Source organism: Lissotriton helveticus, chromosome 3_1 (assembly GCF_964261635.1).
Source record: "Lissotriton helveticus chromosome 3_1, aLisHel1.1, whole genome shotgun sequence".
Classification (NCBI taxonomy): Eukaryota; Metazoa; Chordata; class Amphibia; order Caudata; family Salamandridae; genus Lissotriton; species Lissotriton helveticus.
Genome location: NC_136061.1, coordinates 384442732 through 384460292, shown reverse-complemented (window position 1 = coordinate 384460292; position 17561 = coordinate 384442732). Strand labels below are relative to the sequence as shown.

The following is a 17561-nucleotide window of genomic DNA, read 5'->3' as shown; positions in this document are numbered from 1 at the left end:
ATAACGGCGCTCCCTCACGGGGGTGATTGGTCGCAATTACAGGTCTGGGAAGACCCGGGACTGCAGGTTCTTGGCAATCTGTATGAGGATGGGGCGCTATTGCCGTTCTCGACACTCCAAGAGAGGTTTGACCTCCCAAGAGGAGGATTCTTACTGCATGCTGCGGTCACTAGAGCTATGCAAGCACACTGGAAGGAAGGATTGGCAGAACCCACAAAGACCATGGCCTGCCAATACACCATGATGGCAGCGGGGACCTATAAAGCAGTCACATGCCTGTACTCTAGAATGCTCCGGGAGAACTTGCCACCATTGACGGCGTTGAAGGCCAAATGGGAGGTAGACCTGAATAAGGAGATCCCCGAAGCAACATGGGCGCAGATTGTGCGACGGGCACGGAAGAGTACGAGAAACGCACGCTTTCAGCAGATACATTTCTTTATCCTACACAGGGCCTACTTAACGCCTGGTAAAATCAAGAAATATTTCGGGGCGGACGAGGCAGCATGTCCCAGATGTACTACAGAGGGGGCGGAGCTGGACCATATGCTGTGGTCCTGTCCAGCACTGGGGGACTACTGGCGGGCGGTGGGTGACACGCTGAATACAGAAACAGAGAGGCACCTACAATTTGATATAGCTACCAGTGTGTTACATTGGTTCCCACACACTCCCAAAAATAAGATCACAAGCAAGTTTATTGATATGGGCCTTCTCCTGGCCAAACGAGAAATCACAAGACTTTGGACGAGATCGGGCCCCACGTACAGGAGATGGCTCAAAGAACTATTGAAATGGGCGGCTAGCGAAAGCACACTTCGGTACCAAATGGCACGCCGGAGACTGGACGACAGGGCGCTAGACGCAGCAGCTGCGTGGGAAGCATTAGTGCAGGCCCTGCGTGACTACACATTGCACGATGCAGAGGAAGGACCTGATGCTGACACCGACACCCCCCAAGACACACCAGGCACATCACATGATTAGGCACTTATTTGTTCCTGACCACATTCACAGATGCGGACCAGACTAGCTCACATGCGTAGGTGGTGAGATTTGGGGGGGAGGGACGGGTAACCGGGGATTGGTTAGGAGTTCAAAGAGGGGGGAGGGAAGGAACAAATGGGGGGGAGGGAATTGAAAATAAAGAAAAGCGGATATGGAAAGATTCTATAACCTGATTGCAGCTTGTTGTGGGGCTCTTCCGTATGTCATTCTCCCACTTAACGCCGCCCGACCTCTGGGATGTGGGATTAATGGCTGTGTACGGAATTGAACAGCATCCGGCGCCCTGTTGCAGCCAGAGGTAAAAGTACTATGTGGAAGAATTGTGAGATTTGTATATCTGCAATAAAAAATATTTTTTTTTTAAAAATCAGGAATGGGTGGAGTTTTGTGGTTTTGAGGATTTTTTAAGGCTCACAAAGGAGTGGAATTTAGGGGTGGTGATGTGCTTTAAGGATTCAGGGATGGGTGGAGTGTAGGGGTGTTGAGGGATTTTTAGGGTTCATGGATGGGGGAGTTTAGGACTGGTGAATGTTTTATTGATGGGTAGAAGTTAAGGGAGTTGAAAAGTTTTTAGTGTTCAGGATTGGGTGGAGATTAGGGTCGTGAGGGTTATTTAAGGATTTAGCGATGAGTGGAGTTTAGAGCTAGAAAGGACTTTCTAGTGTTAAGGGATGGGTAGAGCCTAGGGGTGATGAGGGGCTTTTAGGGGTCATGGATGGGTGGTGTTTAAGGGTGATGAGGTTTTTTTAAGATTCAGGATGGGTGGAATCTGGGGGTGGTGAGGGGCATCAAGGGGTCAGAGATTGGCGAGGTTATGGTGTAGAAAGAGATTTTTAGGATTCAGGAATGGGTCAAGTTTAGAGGTAGTGAGGGGTTTTAAGGTTCAGGGATGTGTGGAGTGTAGAGGTAAAAAGAGCTTTTAGGGTTCAGGGTTGGGTGTAGTTTAGGGGTCAGGAATGGGTGTTCTGTAGGTACAGTAAGGGGATTGTTAGGTTTCTGGAATTGGTGGAGTTTAGTGGCCGAAGGGCTTTTAGGGTTCAGGTTTATGTATAGTTTAGGCATGGTGAGGTGTGTTTAGGGGCAGGGATGGATGGTGTATAGGGATTGTGAGGGGCCAGAATGGATGGTATTTAGTGGTGTTGAAGGTTCAGAAAATTAAAAGCATCTGAAGTAATCATTTGACAATGTCAAAGATATGAATCCTGAATGTGGTCCCTTGAAATACAGCACTGAAATAAATTACTCCAACAAAACTGTTTCTTAAAGTTAGACCTGCAACCATTGCATTCACACCTTTGAAAGTAAGCATGCATAGGTCAATTTAATACAAACATACATTCCATGAATGGATTCCTATGCTGTTTATTCTGAAAATTTCCATTAAACTGGTTTCTCAGTAATGGTATTCCATGAAATTATTTTTCTATGAAATCACATACAACCGCTGACAGCTTTTTCCCTCTATCTATTTACTGCTAGAAGGCATTATTCCAATCACATCTCTTAGATTTTCCACTCCTCCAAAACAATAGTTATTTCTGACATAGAAGAATCTTATCCAGTCTCTCACTTTGTTGCCCATGTTTTGCCATGGGTTCTGTCATATATATCTAGTCAGAAAAAGACTTTGGTTTCTGTTGACTAAACCTCGAAAACTCAACGAGTCGATTACATTAAAAAGTAACAACAGATCAGCCACTATGCATCGCCAGTGAAATACATAAAAAAAAGAGTGAAAAAGGCACCGGTATTATGCGCTCTCTGCTCTCTGGCATGTAATACTACTGATACCCCAGGCCGTTTTCTCTTTCTCGCTCCATCACTTTCTCCATCACTCTCTCTTTTCTGTGTTTTTCTCTCTATGTAAATAGTTCCCCTTCTATTTTCTGAAGCACCCCAAAGTTGTTCAGAGAGGAAACAATAAAATGCCCATTCTTTGTCACTCCTCTCTAGCTAAAATATTTCATGTATTTAAATAAAACGTGGAGTAATCTCTCCCTTGTCTATTCTCTCATATCTTCCCTCCTCCTTTCTCCTATGCACCGATCTCAATATCTGACCCCCTCTCTGGCCCATTCTCTTTTTTCTGTCCAATCTGCACTTCCTCTTCCATTAATCCTTACCTGCCCTCTTTCTTCCCTTTCTCTCTGAAGTCTCCTGAAGGTGCACCTGCAGCTCCATGGCTTCACTGCCTTCATTGACGTGGAGAAGCTGGAAGCTGGGAAGTTTGAGGATAAGTTGATCCAGAGTGTGATCAGTGCCAGGAATTTCATCCTAGTCCTCTCGGTTGGCTCTCTGGATAAGTGCATGGGGGACACAGACTGCAAGGACTGGGTTCATAAGGTGAGTAGCACAGACCGTGCCATAAACCATTCCATGTTCCGCACTAGAACACATGGATCACAGTGCAAATCACCTTAAACCTATGGTGCACCTTGTGGGGTCTAAGACTGCTTTAACACCATCGGTGCTGCGCATTTTCCCGCTGTGCGCTGAAGTTTTAAAAAACCCGCGGTTCATGACGAGCTCAGCTCGTCATGAGCATACGAGAGGTGTACATCATGACGAGCTGAGCTCGTCATGAACGTCGAAGGGGTTAAAGATGTATAAACCAGACTTGTGGATAGCGCTTGGTGGATCTTTGTGCATTCTGTACAGACTTTTGGCAGTTTGCCAGAGTTTGAAGAGGAGGTTGCTTGTTGAATCCTTCCAGGGCCTGAGGGATGTTATGCTCTCTGGGGTAGCAGGTTCTTCCAGTGATTGATGGGGTGCATACTTTGTGTCAGTGCTTGTGGGGGAGATATTTCATCCTGTATCTGATAGTACATAAGTGGGCACTTAGCTGTTTCTGAGCCTCTGTGGGGTCCAACGGTGCAGTAGAAGTAGTATACCAAGTGGTAGGGCTTTAGGGGGCTATCATCACTCAAGGGGTGCCTTCTTTGTGCTTTGCCAGGTGGGGGTTATACTAGTGCGTTAGGATCACTGTGCCAGAACACATGGGGTATCTTCTTGCGCTTAAGAGGGTGTATACTTTGTGATTTGCAAGGTGGGTGTTCTACCAATGTTTTGAGGTTTTTGTTTGGTTTGAGGGACTATGCTTTATGGAGTGTGCAATCCTCTTTAATGCTCATGGATGGTCTCCTAGACTGAGTGCAGCAGTCTGAGGCAATCGCTTCCAAACGATTTGGAGGTTTGAGCACAGGACTCCAGCTGAAATTTACAGCGTACTGAACCGCAAATCCAGCCTACTATAGGCATGAACAATGGCATTCATTCTCAAGGAATCCCCAATGTGACTCTCATGCACCTAACGGACTACATATCCCAGAAAACTTGGTATGACGATGCACTGAGCATACGCCTACCATGGGTGTGGTTGTAAATAAATGTCTGGCGAATAATGATGCGTGAACAGTATTCCTTGATGTCAGCCCCTGATGAAGGGAAAAGGTTCCCAGAAACGCGTCGGGCACATTTTAAATCATGGAGCGGGGAAGTGCGCTGTGCGAGAAGCCCGGAGGGCGGAGAAATGTCGTGTGCCTCCCCAAAAGCTCAGGCACTTTGGACAAATAATTCTTACCGGCCGCCTGGTCGGGGGGAGAGCACCATCGACTGTGGCAGCGTACATCGAGTGCAGCAGTCTGAGGCAATCGCTTCCAAACGATTTGGAGGTTTGAGCACAGGACTCCAGCTGAAATTTACAGCGTACTGAACCGCAAATCCAGCCTTCTATAGGCATGAACAATGGCATTCATTCTCAAGGAATCCCCAATGTGACTCTCATGCACCTAACGGACTACATATCCCAGAAAACTTGGTATGACGATGCACTGAGCATACGCCTACCATGGGTGTGGTTGTAAATAAATGTCTGGCGAATAATGATGCGTGAACAGTATTCCTTGATGTCAGCCCCTGATGAAGGGAAAATGTTCCCAGAAACGCGTCGGGCACATTTTAAATCATGGAGCGGGGAAGTGCGCTGTGCGAGAAGCCCGGAGGGCGGAGAAATGTCGTGTGCCTCCCCAAAAGCTCAGGCACTTTGGACAAATATATATGACCAAGAGATAGTTTATCTCGAAACGCGTCGAGTGGAGCTATAATAAAAGCTCGTAAATCTGCAAGAAGTTGGCCTGGACATTCCATTCTTTTATCGACGTTGGGATTTAAGTTTGAAATATATATATATATATATATATATATATATATATATATATATATATATATATATATATATATATATATATATATATATATATATATATATATATATGTATATATATATATATGTATATATATATATATATATATATATATTCACTGAAAAAACCATAGGTTATACACCATATATAGTTAGGAATTAGCATTTAAAAAACCTTATTTTACTCACACAAAACCAATGAAATTCCATATATAGTTAGTGGTACTAACTATATATCACGCACCCGCAATCCACTGCTGATCATGTCACATATGACATCATTCATGACATGGTCAGTGACATCACTGATGACATCACTGATGACATCTCAAATGACATCACTGATGACATCACTGATGACATCTCAAATGACATCACTGATGACATCACTGATGACAACATCCAGTGACTGTATTTTTCTGTAAAGTTAAAATATGTCTTACATATTTAAGAATGAGTGGATGTATAAGTGTCTGGATGAAGGATTTAGTAGGTGCATGACTGACTGTATGAGTGAGTGGTTAAATGTGTCTCACTGAGTGCATGGGTTAGTGACTAAACTGTCTTAATTTGTGCATCATTATGTCTGTTGTTCTGTAAACTGCTGCATGTGTTGATCATTAGCTATATGAGTAACTATATGGGTTATTGATTGGTTGCCCAAGCATTTGTATGGGAGACTGAGGGTGTGTGTGGGTGGCTGGGAGGTGTATGACTCTGTGCATAGATGTATGGGTTCAAAAGTGCATGTGGAAACAGCTGTATGGGCGGTTGACTGTGTGCATGACTGTATTGGTGAGTGAATACATATCTCAGTGCTACATGTCAAAGTAAGTACATATGTAAAATACAGTACATGTGAGAGTTGACATATATAAATAACTGTGCATAAGAGCCAGTGAATGTGTGAGTGGCTGTATGGATCATTGTGCTCTTGTATCCAGGATTGTATAAGTGAGTAAATATGTTTTAGTATATGTTTGAATAAGTAAGGTGTGTATAACTGTATAGTTGTGAAAATGGAGCTGTGATTGATTCTTTGCATGACTGACTAGGTGTGTAAGTAACTCCATGGATGAGTGACAGTCTGTGAGTGTCTGTTTACACTGAGTGTATCTAAGGTTATATTAGAGTCTGAAGAGGTTCATCGTATTATCACATGAATGATGTCATCAGTGATGTGATCATTAATGTCAAATGAGATTTTATCAGTGATGTCATCAGTGATGTCATTTGAGATGTCATCAGTGATGTCATCAGTGATGTCATTTGAGATGTCATCAGTGATGTCATCAGTGATGTCACTGACCATGTCATGAATGATGTCATATGTGACATGATCAGCAGTGGATTGCGGGTGCGTGATATATAGTTAGTACCACTAACTATATATGGAATTTCATTGGTTTTGTGTGAGTAAAATAAGGTTTTTTAAATGCTAATTCCTAACTATATATGGTGTATAACCTATGGTTTTTTCAGTGAATTTTCAAGGTTTTGTAAATGCAAATTCCTAACTATATATGGTCTATAACCTATGGTTTTTTCAATGAATTTCATTGGTTTTTTAAAAGCTAATATCTATAGCTGTAAAATTTATTCTTCTTTAAATACAAAAATATATTTTATATGTTTATTAATAATTTTTTAAAAATATTTTTTTTGTTTCGCTCCCGGTCCGCGAACCGGGAAGCTTTCCGTTAGCTCAAATAGATGCCGCGACCCGGTCCGCGAACCGGTAAGAAATCAACATAGTGACGGTATCGCGTTGCCGCGAAATGCGTCTTGTGACGTATCGCGTTAGCGCACCCGGAAGTGTCCCGGGGCGCGGACCGAGGCGCGAAGCGCAGCGAACCGGAAGCTAACCGGGGAGCGTTCCGCAGCGCGTAACATGAGCGTGAGAGGTCATGTGACTTGGTAATAAAACTTTTCATTGGTTCATTTCACTTTTGGTTTCATAATAATGGAAGGCTAGGTCAGGTGACCTAAAAATAACACTTTTCATTGGTTGAGAACTTTTGCTTTTCCCAAATGATGAAAACCCCTCCTTCTTTCCTCACTCTGACTTTCATCTTGGTGAGAGAAAGACCCTTTTACTTTATAGAGAAATGGCTTCCATTGTTGCTTCAGCTAGTGTTCCCCCACCACCACCCCCACCTCCTCAAGGGAAGAAAGGACCACCTGCTCAACCAATGTTTGAAGAAGAGGAAGATCAAGAAGAGGAGGAAGAGGAGGAAGAGCCTGAGTTTTTACCAGAGGAGCCCAGGAGGTACAATAGAAAAGAAAACTACATCTGGCAATTTTTTTAATTTCCAGCAGGGCAAAAAAAAGTCAATGCCAGATATGTGTTTTGCCGTATTTGCAACGATCGACTGTCAAGGGGCACTGACAAGAAATACAGCTTCGGCAATTATACGATGCACAGGCATATGAGTAGGTGGCACCCAAATAATTATAGTGCTGCCCAGCTTCGTGATGAACAGCAAAATCCCCTGGCAATGGTGAGAACATCTGCTGTCAAAGAAGTATCGGGCCAGAGGCGAGGGAGGTGATCCCGAACATTCAAATGGACATGGGGGAAGTAAAGCAAGTGTGCGTGTGGTGCAGCCAAACACTTTGCTACCGAGAAAGTAGCATTACTCTTATAATGAGAGCTATCAAAAATCATGTTTGCCCGAAACGCCCCAAAAAATAAATTCTTCTTTTTTTCGTTGCTCCTGTTGAGCCCTTCTCAATGAATCATTTTTGTTTCCCCCCTCCCCCCCAAAAAAACAAAAAAATTACAAAATGTTCAGAAAAAACAAAAAAAATATAAAAAATGTTCAGAAAAATAATAAAAAAAAATTAAAACAACAAAAACCCAAAAAAAAGTTCTTTTCAGAACTACCTCCCCATTATAAAAAAAATTGGTAGAATTTTTGAAACTCTGCCAATCTCTATTTCTTTTAGTTCGCTTCCAGTTCGCACTCCGGTACGCGAACCAGGAGCGAACCAAAAAAATTTTTTAAAAAAAAGAACAGTAAGTATAAGGGAAGGAAACAGACAGTTATGTTAAAAGAAAGACAGCTACAGGGAGTAAAGAAAACATACTGTTACCCGCAATCCACTTCTGATCATGTCACATATTATATCATTCTTGACATGGTCAGTGACATCATCAGCAGTGGATTGCGAGTAACAGAATCTTTTGTTTACTTCCTATAGCTGTCTTTCTTGTAACATAAATGTCTGTTTCCTATCCTTATACTTACTGTTCTTGTTTTAAAATTTTTTTGAGATCATTCAGAAACAGTAACATTAATAGAGACAGAATGAGTGAATAATAATGAAGAAGTATGAGAAGAGAGGGACTGAGAAAAATACTGGAAGGAGTAGAATAATTAAGTAATAGAGAAAGGAATGAGAGAAGTAGCAAACGCAGGAAAGTAAGGATTAAAGAAATGAAGCAGTAGAACTAATAGATGTTAAATGTGATAGATTAAATGATTGATTCAGGATGACGATAAGGTGTGTCCTCTCCAAAATTGTGTTTAAGATGAGGCCTACTTAGGGTAGCATATCAAATTTATGCTTGTTGAAGAATACAGAGGAGATAATACATGTGAAGGCCTACCATTGAAGTAAAACATGTCCACTTCACTCTTGAACAACGGCCAGACCTCTTCTGTGTCCATAGACAGACCTAAAGTTCATCTGCACAATGTCATCCGTAAACTTAGAAAACACAAGTAATGTAATTGAAAAACGTGGAGTTTCTTTTGCTCATTTCAAAATCACATCACCTGTGTTGCCTTTGCTTAGGTATCTCATAGTGCAGATGTAGTTCAGCATATGAAACAGTACGCAGAAGTGCAGCAGTGTATGCATTAATACATGTGAAGGCCTACCAATGAAGTAAGTCATGTCCACTTATTACATCATTCATGACATAGTCAATGACATCATCAGCAGTGGATTGCGGGTTAAAAGAGTAGAAAACATTTACCTTATAATTCTTGTTAACTTTTTCAAATATTTTTTCATACTTTCAATCTGTAAAAGAGAGAAGAAACATTTCAAAAATATTAAAACATGTATTTAAAAATTTGAAAAGACAAGGGAAAAGGTTCAAGAAGAAACAGTTTTTCAAAAACTTTGAGATTTACAGAAGCCTCTGCTGCTATACGTCCCCTACACAATCCTAAAGATATATATTTTAAACAAACAGTATCTTGATGCTGATGAAGTGAGGCCTATTTTGGAACATGGTGCATCTTTTGCACTGCTGATGTCTCACAATAGTGATGCAATAGCAGCGCAAAAAAGATGTAAAGCCATCATAAAATTGTGTCTGACATTTTAAATGATTCTTTCAGGATACAAATAAGATGTGTCCTTTCAAGAGGTTTCTTTAAGGTGAGGCCTATTCAGTTTTCAAAAAAAACCAGTACCCAGAAGTGCAGCACTGTAAGCATTAACTTTGACACTTACAGAAGCCTCAGTTTCTCCATATCTACCTCACATTTCTAAATGTATATCATAAGTACAAAAAGTAGAACATTAATTATACATGTTAAATGGTTTATTTTTGCTGTTCTCAGAATGTATCAAATTTCACTAAAAACAGTGACTTGAAGGTATTCATCATGTAACAGCGGGGAAAAAAAACCACAATCAAAATGATTGTGTTTAAAAAACCCATACAACATCAGAAATCAAAATTCAGAACTCCTTAAAGTTAACTTACTTTCCATGACGTCCAAGGATGTCCTATGAACAGCTTACACTCTTTTGTGCTGTTATTACTTTCAGCCCGCCACTTTCTGAAAGAAAATCTCCATCGTTTTTAAAAACACGTTACATGCAATAAATGACTTCTTGCTCTCTACCACAATTTTCCACAAGGCCAAATCTGGTCAGAGCCATTTATAACTCTTGGATTTCTTGTAAGCCAATCCCGTCATTTGGCATTTCCGCAACTTTCAGAATTAAAATGTTGAAGATCATTTTCACAATCCTGGAATAGTAATATCTTCCCCTTCTTGCTCAGTCATGTTCTACATTTCCTATGACACTGATACTGCTTACTATGAAGCAGACTTACACTACCTCTATGACTACTACAATTATTTAATTCTCTACATCACTTTTAATCACAAAGCAATGTAAAACAGTAGACAGCATTGCAGACTTACATTCCCTCTACTCCATGTTTTGATTGGCTGCTTCAATTAGCTTATAAAAAGAAACAGTTTTTCTGAACTCATTGAAAGTGCACGTATTTCTCCTTGACGTCCAGTCCTATGGTTAGAAGTTATGTCTCTGAACTACACTTATCCTCAAGGCCAAATTGTGTAGGAGCCATTAGAACTTCTTGAAATTCCACAGAGCACATCCCGAGATTATTTCCCTAAAATTTTGGTTTTAAAAACACCAGGTAAGAGTTTTTAAGGTCATACGGCAATTTTTTTTTTTAAATTAAAACAGAATCATTGCAGAATGACCAGCCATTTCTAGACTTTAAATAAGCTGTGTAATGTCCTGATGTTATTGAAGGGCCGTCATGATATATAATTGCTGCAGTTACAAAAGTCCTTCCTGATATTGACAACTGCGAAGCTACAAAATTTTTAATTAAAGTTGTCAATTTTGTTCCATCAGGCCTACATCGTTGGAACATTAAAATGACATACTGGCCATATGTTCGTATAAATAATGTGGACATCATTTCAGATTTACATTGGCTACACTCCATGTTGTGATCAGCTGCTTTTACTAGCTTATTAAAGGAGACTGATTTACTGTCTGGCAAAGTTAAATATATAAATCTTTCTGAGTCTACACTAGTAGTACTTGATACCATACAGTTCTCGCAGTCATGCTGCCATTGATAAGAAAGCCCAAACAGCTGATCTACATCTACACCTTCAGCATGTAATACATCAAGCATATACATTAAAAACTCCTGACAATCTTGCTGAATATTTTGAGAGAATTGTGTTTGGCATGAACATCTGTCTAACAGATTTCGAATTTCAGACACACTTTCTATGTTTCTTCTATCAGTGCTACATTTCTCTAACACAGAATTTAACAAACTGCAAAATCTTTGATCAGAATTGACCACAATCTCTTCTTTTACATTTTTTAGAGAAAACAAAACATTAACCACTACATTAGCATAGCAGTTGACACCAGAACTGTTTTCAAACTGAAAACCAACAACATCTTCAACAGAATCCTTTTTGTTTCTGCTTGTAATTTTAGGTTCATTGACTTTTTGTCTTTTTGCTACAACCTCCCCAGTATTGTTCTCATTTCTTCGTTTCCGGCCTACCACACGTTTCTCAAACAAAGGATACTGAGGCAAATGTGGCGCATACTCTCTTCTTAACCTATTGTATTCCTTAACACAATCTAGATCCGCACAAATGTTTGTGACATCACACTCAATCAAGTACAATCCCGATAAAGTTCTAACTCGTGACAATGCCACATATGCCATACCCTCCTTGAACACAGAACTGCCAATATTCACCAATGCACTGTCTACACTTAAACCTTGCGATTTATGGATTGTCACCGCATATGCCAAGCAAACAGGAAACTGCTTACGGCGAACATATAAGTCTTTTACAAGCAAAAATCTAGCAGAACAACGAGCAATTAGCTGTACTTCCTCAATGCCATCAAATTTAATTTTTAAAAATTCAATTCCATCTCTATTTCTGTATTTCACAAAATCAACAACATTACCCATTGATCCATGTACCAGACCTCTTTCAACATGTAAATTCCTTCTTAAAATTATACGGCAGTTCAAGCACACATTCAGAGTCTTTTCAAAACCTGCAGTTTTAGATATACTCTTCTCTAATGAATCCAATTTTGTTTTCAGATTCTCAGACAAAATAATTGTTGATCCCATATGCTCTACTCTATCAATAGCTTCCAGTTTCACAATCTCTTGCTTTTCTAAATGCAACATTTTGTTGTTAAATTTGGCACATTCTGCAAGAGTTGGCATCAAACATATTCCAGATTTCTTCTCAGTAATTTTCTGAAAAATATTCTCAGGCACAACATCTTGTTCTGGATATAAATTTGACAGTAATCGTGCATGTAAAGCTTCTTTCCCATGCTCGGTCACTTTTCCAATTCTAACATCTTGTAGAATAGTCTTGTAAACTTCATCCTTCGCCTGACGCATATTTTCATGCAGTTCAGCATAATTGAAGTTTAACCATATATTGACGTTGCCAATGCTGCCTAGGCACTTCCTGGTATCTTCATGCGTGAGCATTTTGAACACAGGTTGCCCTTTCACTGGTGTCAGCTGCAGAAGATCTCCGAAAACAATGATGTGTTTGCCACCAAATAACACATCATACTCTGTTTTGAGAACTTCTTGCATCCTCAAATGCACAAAGGCAAGCATGACATTGGAAACCATGCTTACTTCGTCAATGATAAGAAGTTTCATTTTCCTCAAGATTCTTGAAACTTCAAAACAAGCATCTCCAGATAGCTTGTGATATTGTAATTTGTTGTCATGCTCCACTGGCAGCATCAGTAAACGATGTAAAGTAATCCCTTTAATATTATGTGCTGCCAGTCAAGTTGGAGCAGTGACAACACAAGACAGCGATGACTCTGTCCTTTCCTGCAAATAGCATGAAATTGCTTTAATGAGGAAACTTTTTCCAGTTCCCGCTTCTCCACTCACGTACAGTCGGACAGGCTTCAACGACGTACATGAGCACTCTTTCTAATCATGACTTAATCCATGATCAATTTGCATGGTAACTTCGTCATATATTTTCCTCTGCTCAGCGTTGAGTTGTCTTTCCAACTCTTCTAAGTTAACCGCATCCTCTTGAGCATGTGCCATGGCTCTTTCCACTTCATTCATAGCAGTGGCAGCTTCATTTTCAATAACAGGTCCTCCTAGTGGATCCTGACTCAATGAAGCAGAACTCTGACTGTCCTGAGAACTGTCTCTGGCAATCTCGGCTGCAATCGTTGCTTCCTGCTCAATTTCCGCATTCAACATTTCTACATATTTGGGAAAAGCAGGACATTCTATGGTCTCCTTGGCGGCATTGAAAGAGTCTTCGTAACAGAGGAAATCTCCAAGCAGTTCCTCTTCTGCACGCCAAGGCTTGAAAAGTTGCAAAAGTGCTAAATAGAAAAACTCCTTTTTTTCAGGAGATTCGCCACTCAATTTTCGATGGTTTACCAAGTGGCATTTTCTTTGCTTGACCAGACATCCCTCACTTCCTATTACAGCATACACTCCTTTCTCAGTATCTTCTTTGATGTTCCTCTTGAATATGTAATTTTGCAGAACCTCATACAGACAAACATTCTCGAGGTGACTGCTTCGATTTGGATAATATGTATCCAACATGTTTGTCTTCAAAATGTCGGTACTGTTTGGCTCCTTTTCCGCCAAATACTCAATTTCCCGCACAGGTTTGAGAACTCGATTACGCGTTGCTGCAAGACCAAGACTCGCCCAAACGATACTCCTGGACTTGACATAGAGACTTGCTGAAGACAACCGGTCAGAACATTCGTACGCTCCGATTTCTCGATGCGACAACATCTTCAGACTGAAACTGTACAACTTCTTGCTGAGGCTCTTTTCATGGGAAATGTCCTCCCACATATCCTTCAATTCTGTCTTCTCTTTTTTGGTGATGTAAGACGTCACATACCGAGCCACAGCCATACAGTTATCAGCCACAAACTGTATATCCATGTTAGCATTCCACATGGACAAAATCACCGGGTTGTAGTCGTTGATGTACTTGGACTCTTCGTTCCTCTTCAAATTGTAAGTGTTTTTAGGTGATTTCTTCATGACATTGTGTCGCAGCGAAGACATCAAACTGTTTACTCTTCCTTTAGAAATCACCGGTCGTGGAAAGCCGAAACGACATTTAGTGTAGAACTTGTCCTTGTTTCGGAATTTACGACGGCAGTACTTTCCACATCGATGGCTTTGGAAACGCAGAACTTTTTCTCTTAGGCTTTTCTTCTCTTTTGCGTTTGGAACAGCACACGTAGAATACTGTTGGATGAAACTCATCACTGAGTCTTCTGGATCCGTTCCAAATTTAGGTGCATCCTTGATCCACAGCAACATATGTATATGAGGAGCACCTCTTGCTTGGTACTCCTTTCTCCAGAAGAAATCCAACACCTCTCCAAGAGGTGGATTCTTCTTATTCATGATGAAAGACATCATAGCTTCAAATCTATGATTGAAGTACCTACATACATTGACTGGATCCAAAGAGCACAGTTCTCCGGGTGTCTTGAATTCGATGTTATCTACGTTAGCATTTGCCTCTCGTAGAAATTCAAGTAAGTCTTCCCAGCCATACTCGGCACAGCTCAGAGTGAGGAACCATGTGGGAGTACCTAAGTTCCTCAACATACATTTTAAATCACCATGACGACGGTACCAGTACTCATTAGTACCACGCTGACACGCCATGAGATTAATCAGGTGAGAATCCAAAATACTGTCTTGGACATTGACTTTATCCATAAAGTCACTTGCCGAGATGTTTTGCATGTGTATACCACTTTTCAAGATGTGGTTCACTGCATATGACAGTCCAGACAGATCGCTTTCAAACAGGAGATGAAACAAATAAGGAATGCATTGTCGAAACCTAGCATCTCCTGCATACAATCGCAAAGTCCGGTATTCAGAAGCAGGAATTTGATGAGGTCGCTCATCATATCTTCCTCCCTGACCTGTTGGAAAAAGCTGTGGGAAACACCGAGCTTCCAAACTTTCCTCCCAAACACTAATGGGACTCCCTTTGGCTTGTTTCATTTGAAACAACTCAATAGCATTCCCCATGACTTCCTTGGAATGCAAAGGATGAACACTATAATCAAAACAATATAAAAAAGAGAACTGGTGGTAGTGTTCCGTAAGAGGGAAACGTCCGCACACACTCTACACACACTTGTAATATCTCCAAAATTACGTACACAATGTATGTGTTTATCACACAAATAATCCAAATAGGGTGCCGGAATATCTCAAAGCACCTACCACCTTAAGGTGCCACTAGCGTACCCAAAGGTACACATAACATTTAGACAAAGTTTTGAGAATTTATATCAGCACTCCTGTAACCAAATAATCATAACAATTAGGGCATAAATAAAAGACCCTGCCAATCTCAAAGGAAATTTTCTAGATCAAACTCTATTGGTTCTAGAGCTGTTTTAAAGATATCAGCATATGTCTTTATCAAGACAGGGATTCCAAAGATGTATAGTCCACTTATTTGTTTTTTTCTTTTTCAATCTTTATTTTTTCAAACAAACAGGTATTTCCAGCAACAAGTAGAGATCATCAGAGATCACCAACACGTGTTTCGTCCTCCACAAGGACTTTTTCAAGGCTGGAAAATATACAAATAATGTACACTGTGAAATCAATTCATAAATTTAAATCCTGAATCTATATACATTTCCTACACAAATTCCTGAATACTAAAAAATAGCTACATATTTACATGCCTATGATCAAACAAACCATATTTACAGTGAGACATGACACAAAATTGTTTGTGATATACATAAGAGTGCATAATGTAATAACTCAAACTGCAATGAAAACAGTTAACAAATAGTCTAAAATTTGTACAAATTTGAGTAGGCATTCCCACCATAAGTGGGATAACCCACCATGAGCGGGGCATAAGTGATTAAACAAAGTCACTCATATTCGGCACATAGAAGTTTCATAATGAAGTGGGCAAAATGGCGTAAAAGGGGAGTACGAGTAATTAATTAAAACCTATGTCAGCTGATGCCTGTATCAGAACCAAAAACACACGCTAGTCACTTTCACGGTTATGAAATTTGATAAATTGCAAGGAGTACTGAATAGCTAGGACTGGCGGTATACATAAGCCACACAGCCGACAAGCAGTACTGCACCAAATGGATGAGAGACGAAACGAAAAAGTACGTCAACTCACCAAAAACATAAGTTGTAAGAAGGGCTGGAAGTGCGGGTCGAGGAGTATGGGGTGAGAGGATCACCACAAGTAATGGCTGACCTTTAGAAGGAAAATAAGCGTGTCAACAAACGTTAAAAGTACACAAGTAGAGTACAATTTCATTTAAATACACGTGAACACCAAGTTCATACCAAAATTTCAGCTCAGCGGACAGAAAGGGATGCTCATAAGCATCGGAACCGTGACAGGTTGTCAATATTAACCTGACCTGGTTGGAAATTACAAATAGACCACATAGACCCAAACTCACAATTTAGTGTAAGGCGATATATAAATGGCGTCTAGAACAGCATCCCTATATACAGGAAAGCGGAATTCACCGTCACTAGAGTTTCTCACATAGAACTCACCTAGTTATAAATGGAAGTTGACAAATACGCATATAAAATGTGCTACCGGAATCCCAATGTGGACAGACGGTGCCAAGTAGTAGTTCAAATAAGCAACCATGGTAAGTTGTAAGCCTAAAACGACAACGGAGACCCATTTGGGAATTATATTAATAAAAAACAACCCACAAGGCCCCCTGATGTCAAGCACAAGCAAGCATACACACATGCTTACCATAATATTCTCCGTCACGAATATATAGTATGCTACCGGATTCCAAATACGAATACTCAGCGCGGACTAGTGCTTCAAATAACCAACCATAATAAGTTGTAGAGCTGAAAACATGAAAGACAAAATATAAGTATGGTATTAATGGGACACACCTAGCCCACTAGTATCGAGCAGAACGCAGAAGTACATGCGTACTCACCATTATAAGTGTTATAATTATCGTCACATCTCCAAACCCCAAACCGTCTTAGTAACGCGAAGCGAGGCCTCGTACCTGCCGCATTAAGTAACCCAGCCAAGTATCCGGCAACGCCCAAACCCGCGTGGGGAAAGACTCTCCCAGCGAGTAGAAGACGGACTATCCCGAAAACCGAATAGTTTACTTAAATAACGGGCTCCATGTTTGAGTATCAATGGAGAAGTGTATAAGCCTGTGCATATAAAGAAAAGCGTGCCAAGTGGGCTGAAAAGTACATCTTATAAGATGAATGAATAGCATAAACACAACGAGTGTAATCTCAGGGCCAAACTGTGAGCCTAAGCAAAAGGCGTGAAATTTAGTTCTAAACTGGCAACAGCGGACATCAACCACTATATAGTCTGTCCGAAAACACAAGACAGACCAAAGTAATTTAAAATTAGAGGAAATAGCGAAGAAGCACAAGTTGGTACATTTAGACAGTATAAGAGTACAGCCAAGGCTCGAAACAAATATTCTGGCTGTGTCGCTCATTTGCGTGAAACTAATGCAT

At 40.5% G+C, this 17561-nt stretch overlaps 1 protein-coding gene across 3 annotated transcripts in view; it reads left to right on the top strand.

The window, feature by feature from the left end:
- The window catches only part of SARM1 (sterile alpha and TIR motif containing 1), a 278800-nt gene that overhangs the window by 192914 nt on the left and 68325 nt on the right, over positions 1–17561 (top strand). For all 3 annotated transcript variants that reach the window (XM_078680122.1, XM_078680120.1, XM_078680121.1), the window contains one exon: positions 3162–3351. In XM_078680122.1, the coding sequence (XP_078536248.1) occupies positions 3162–3351 (190 nt within the window). The remainder of the gene's footprint in view (positions 1–3161; positions 3352–17561) is intronic.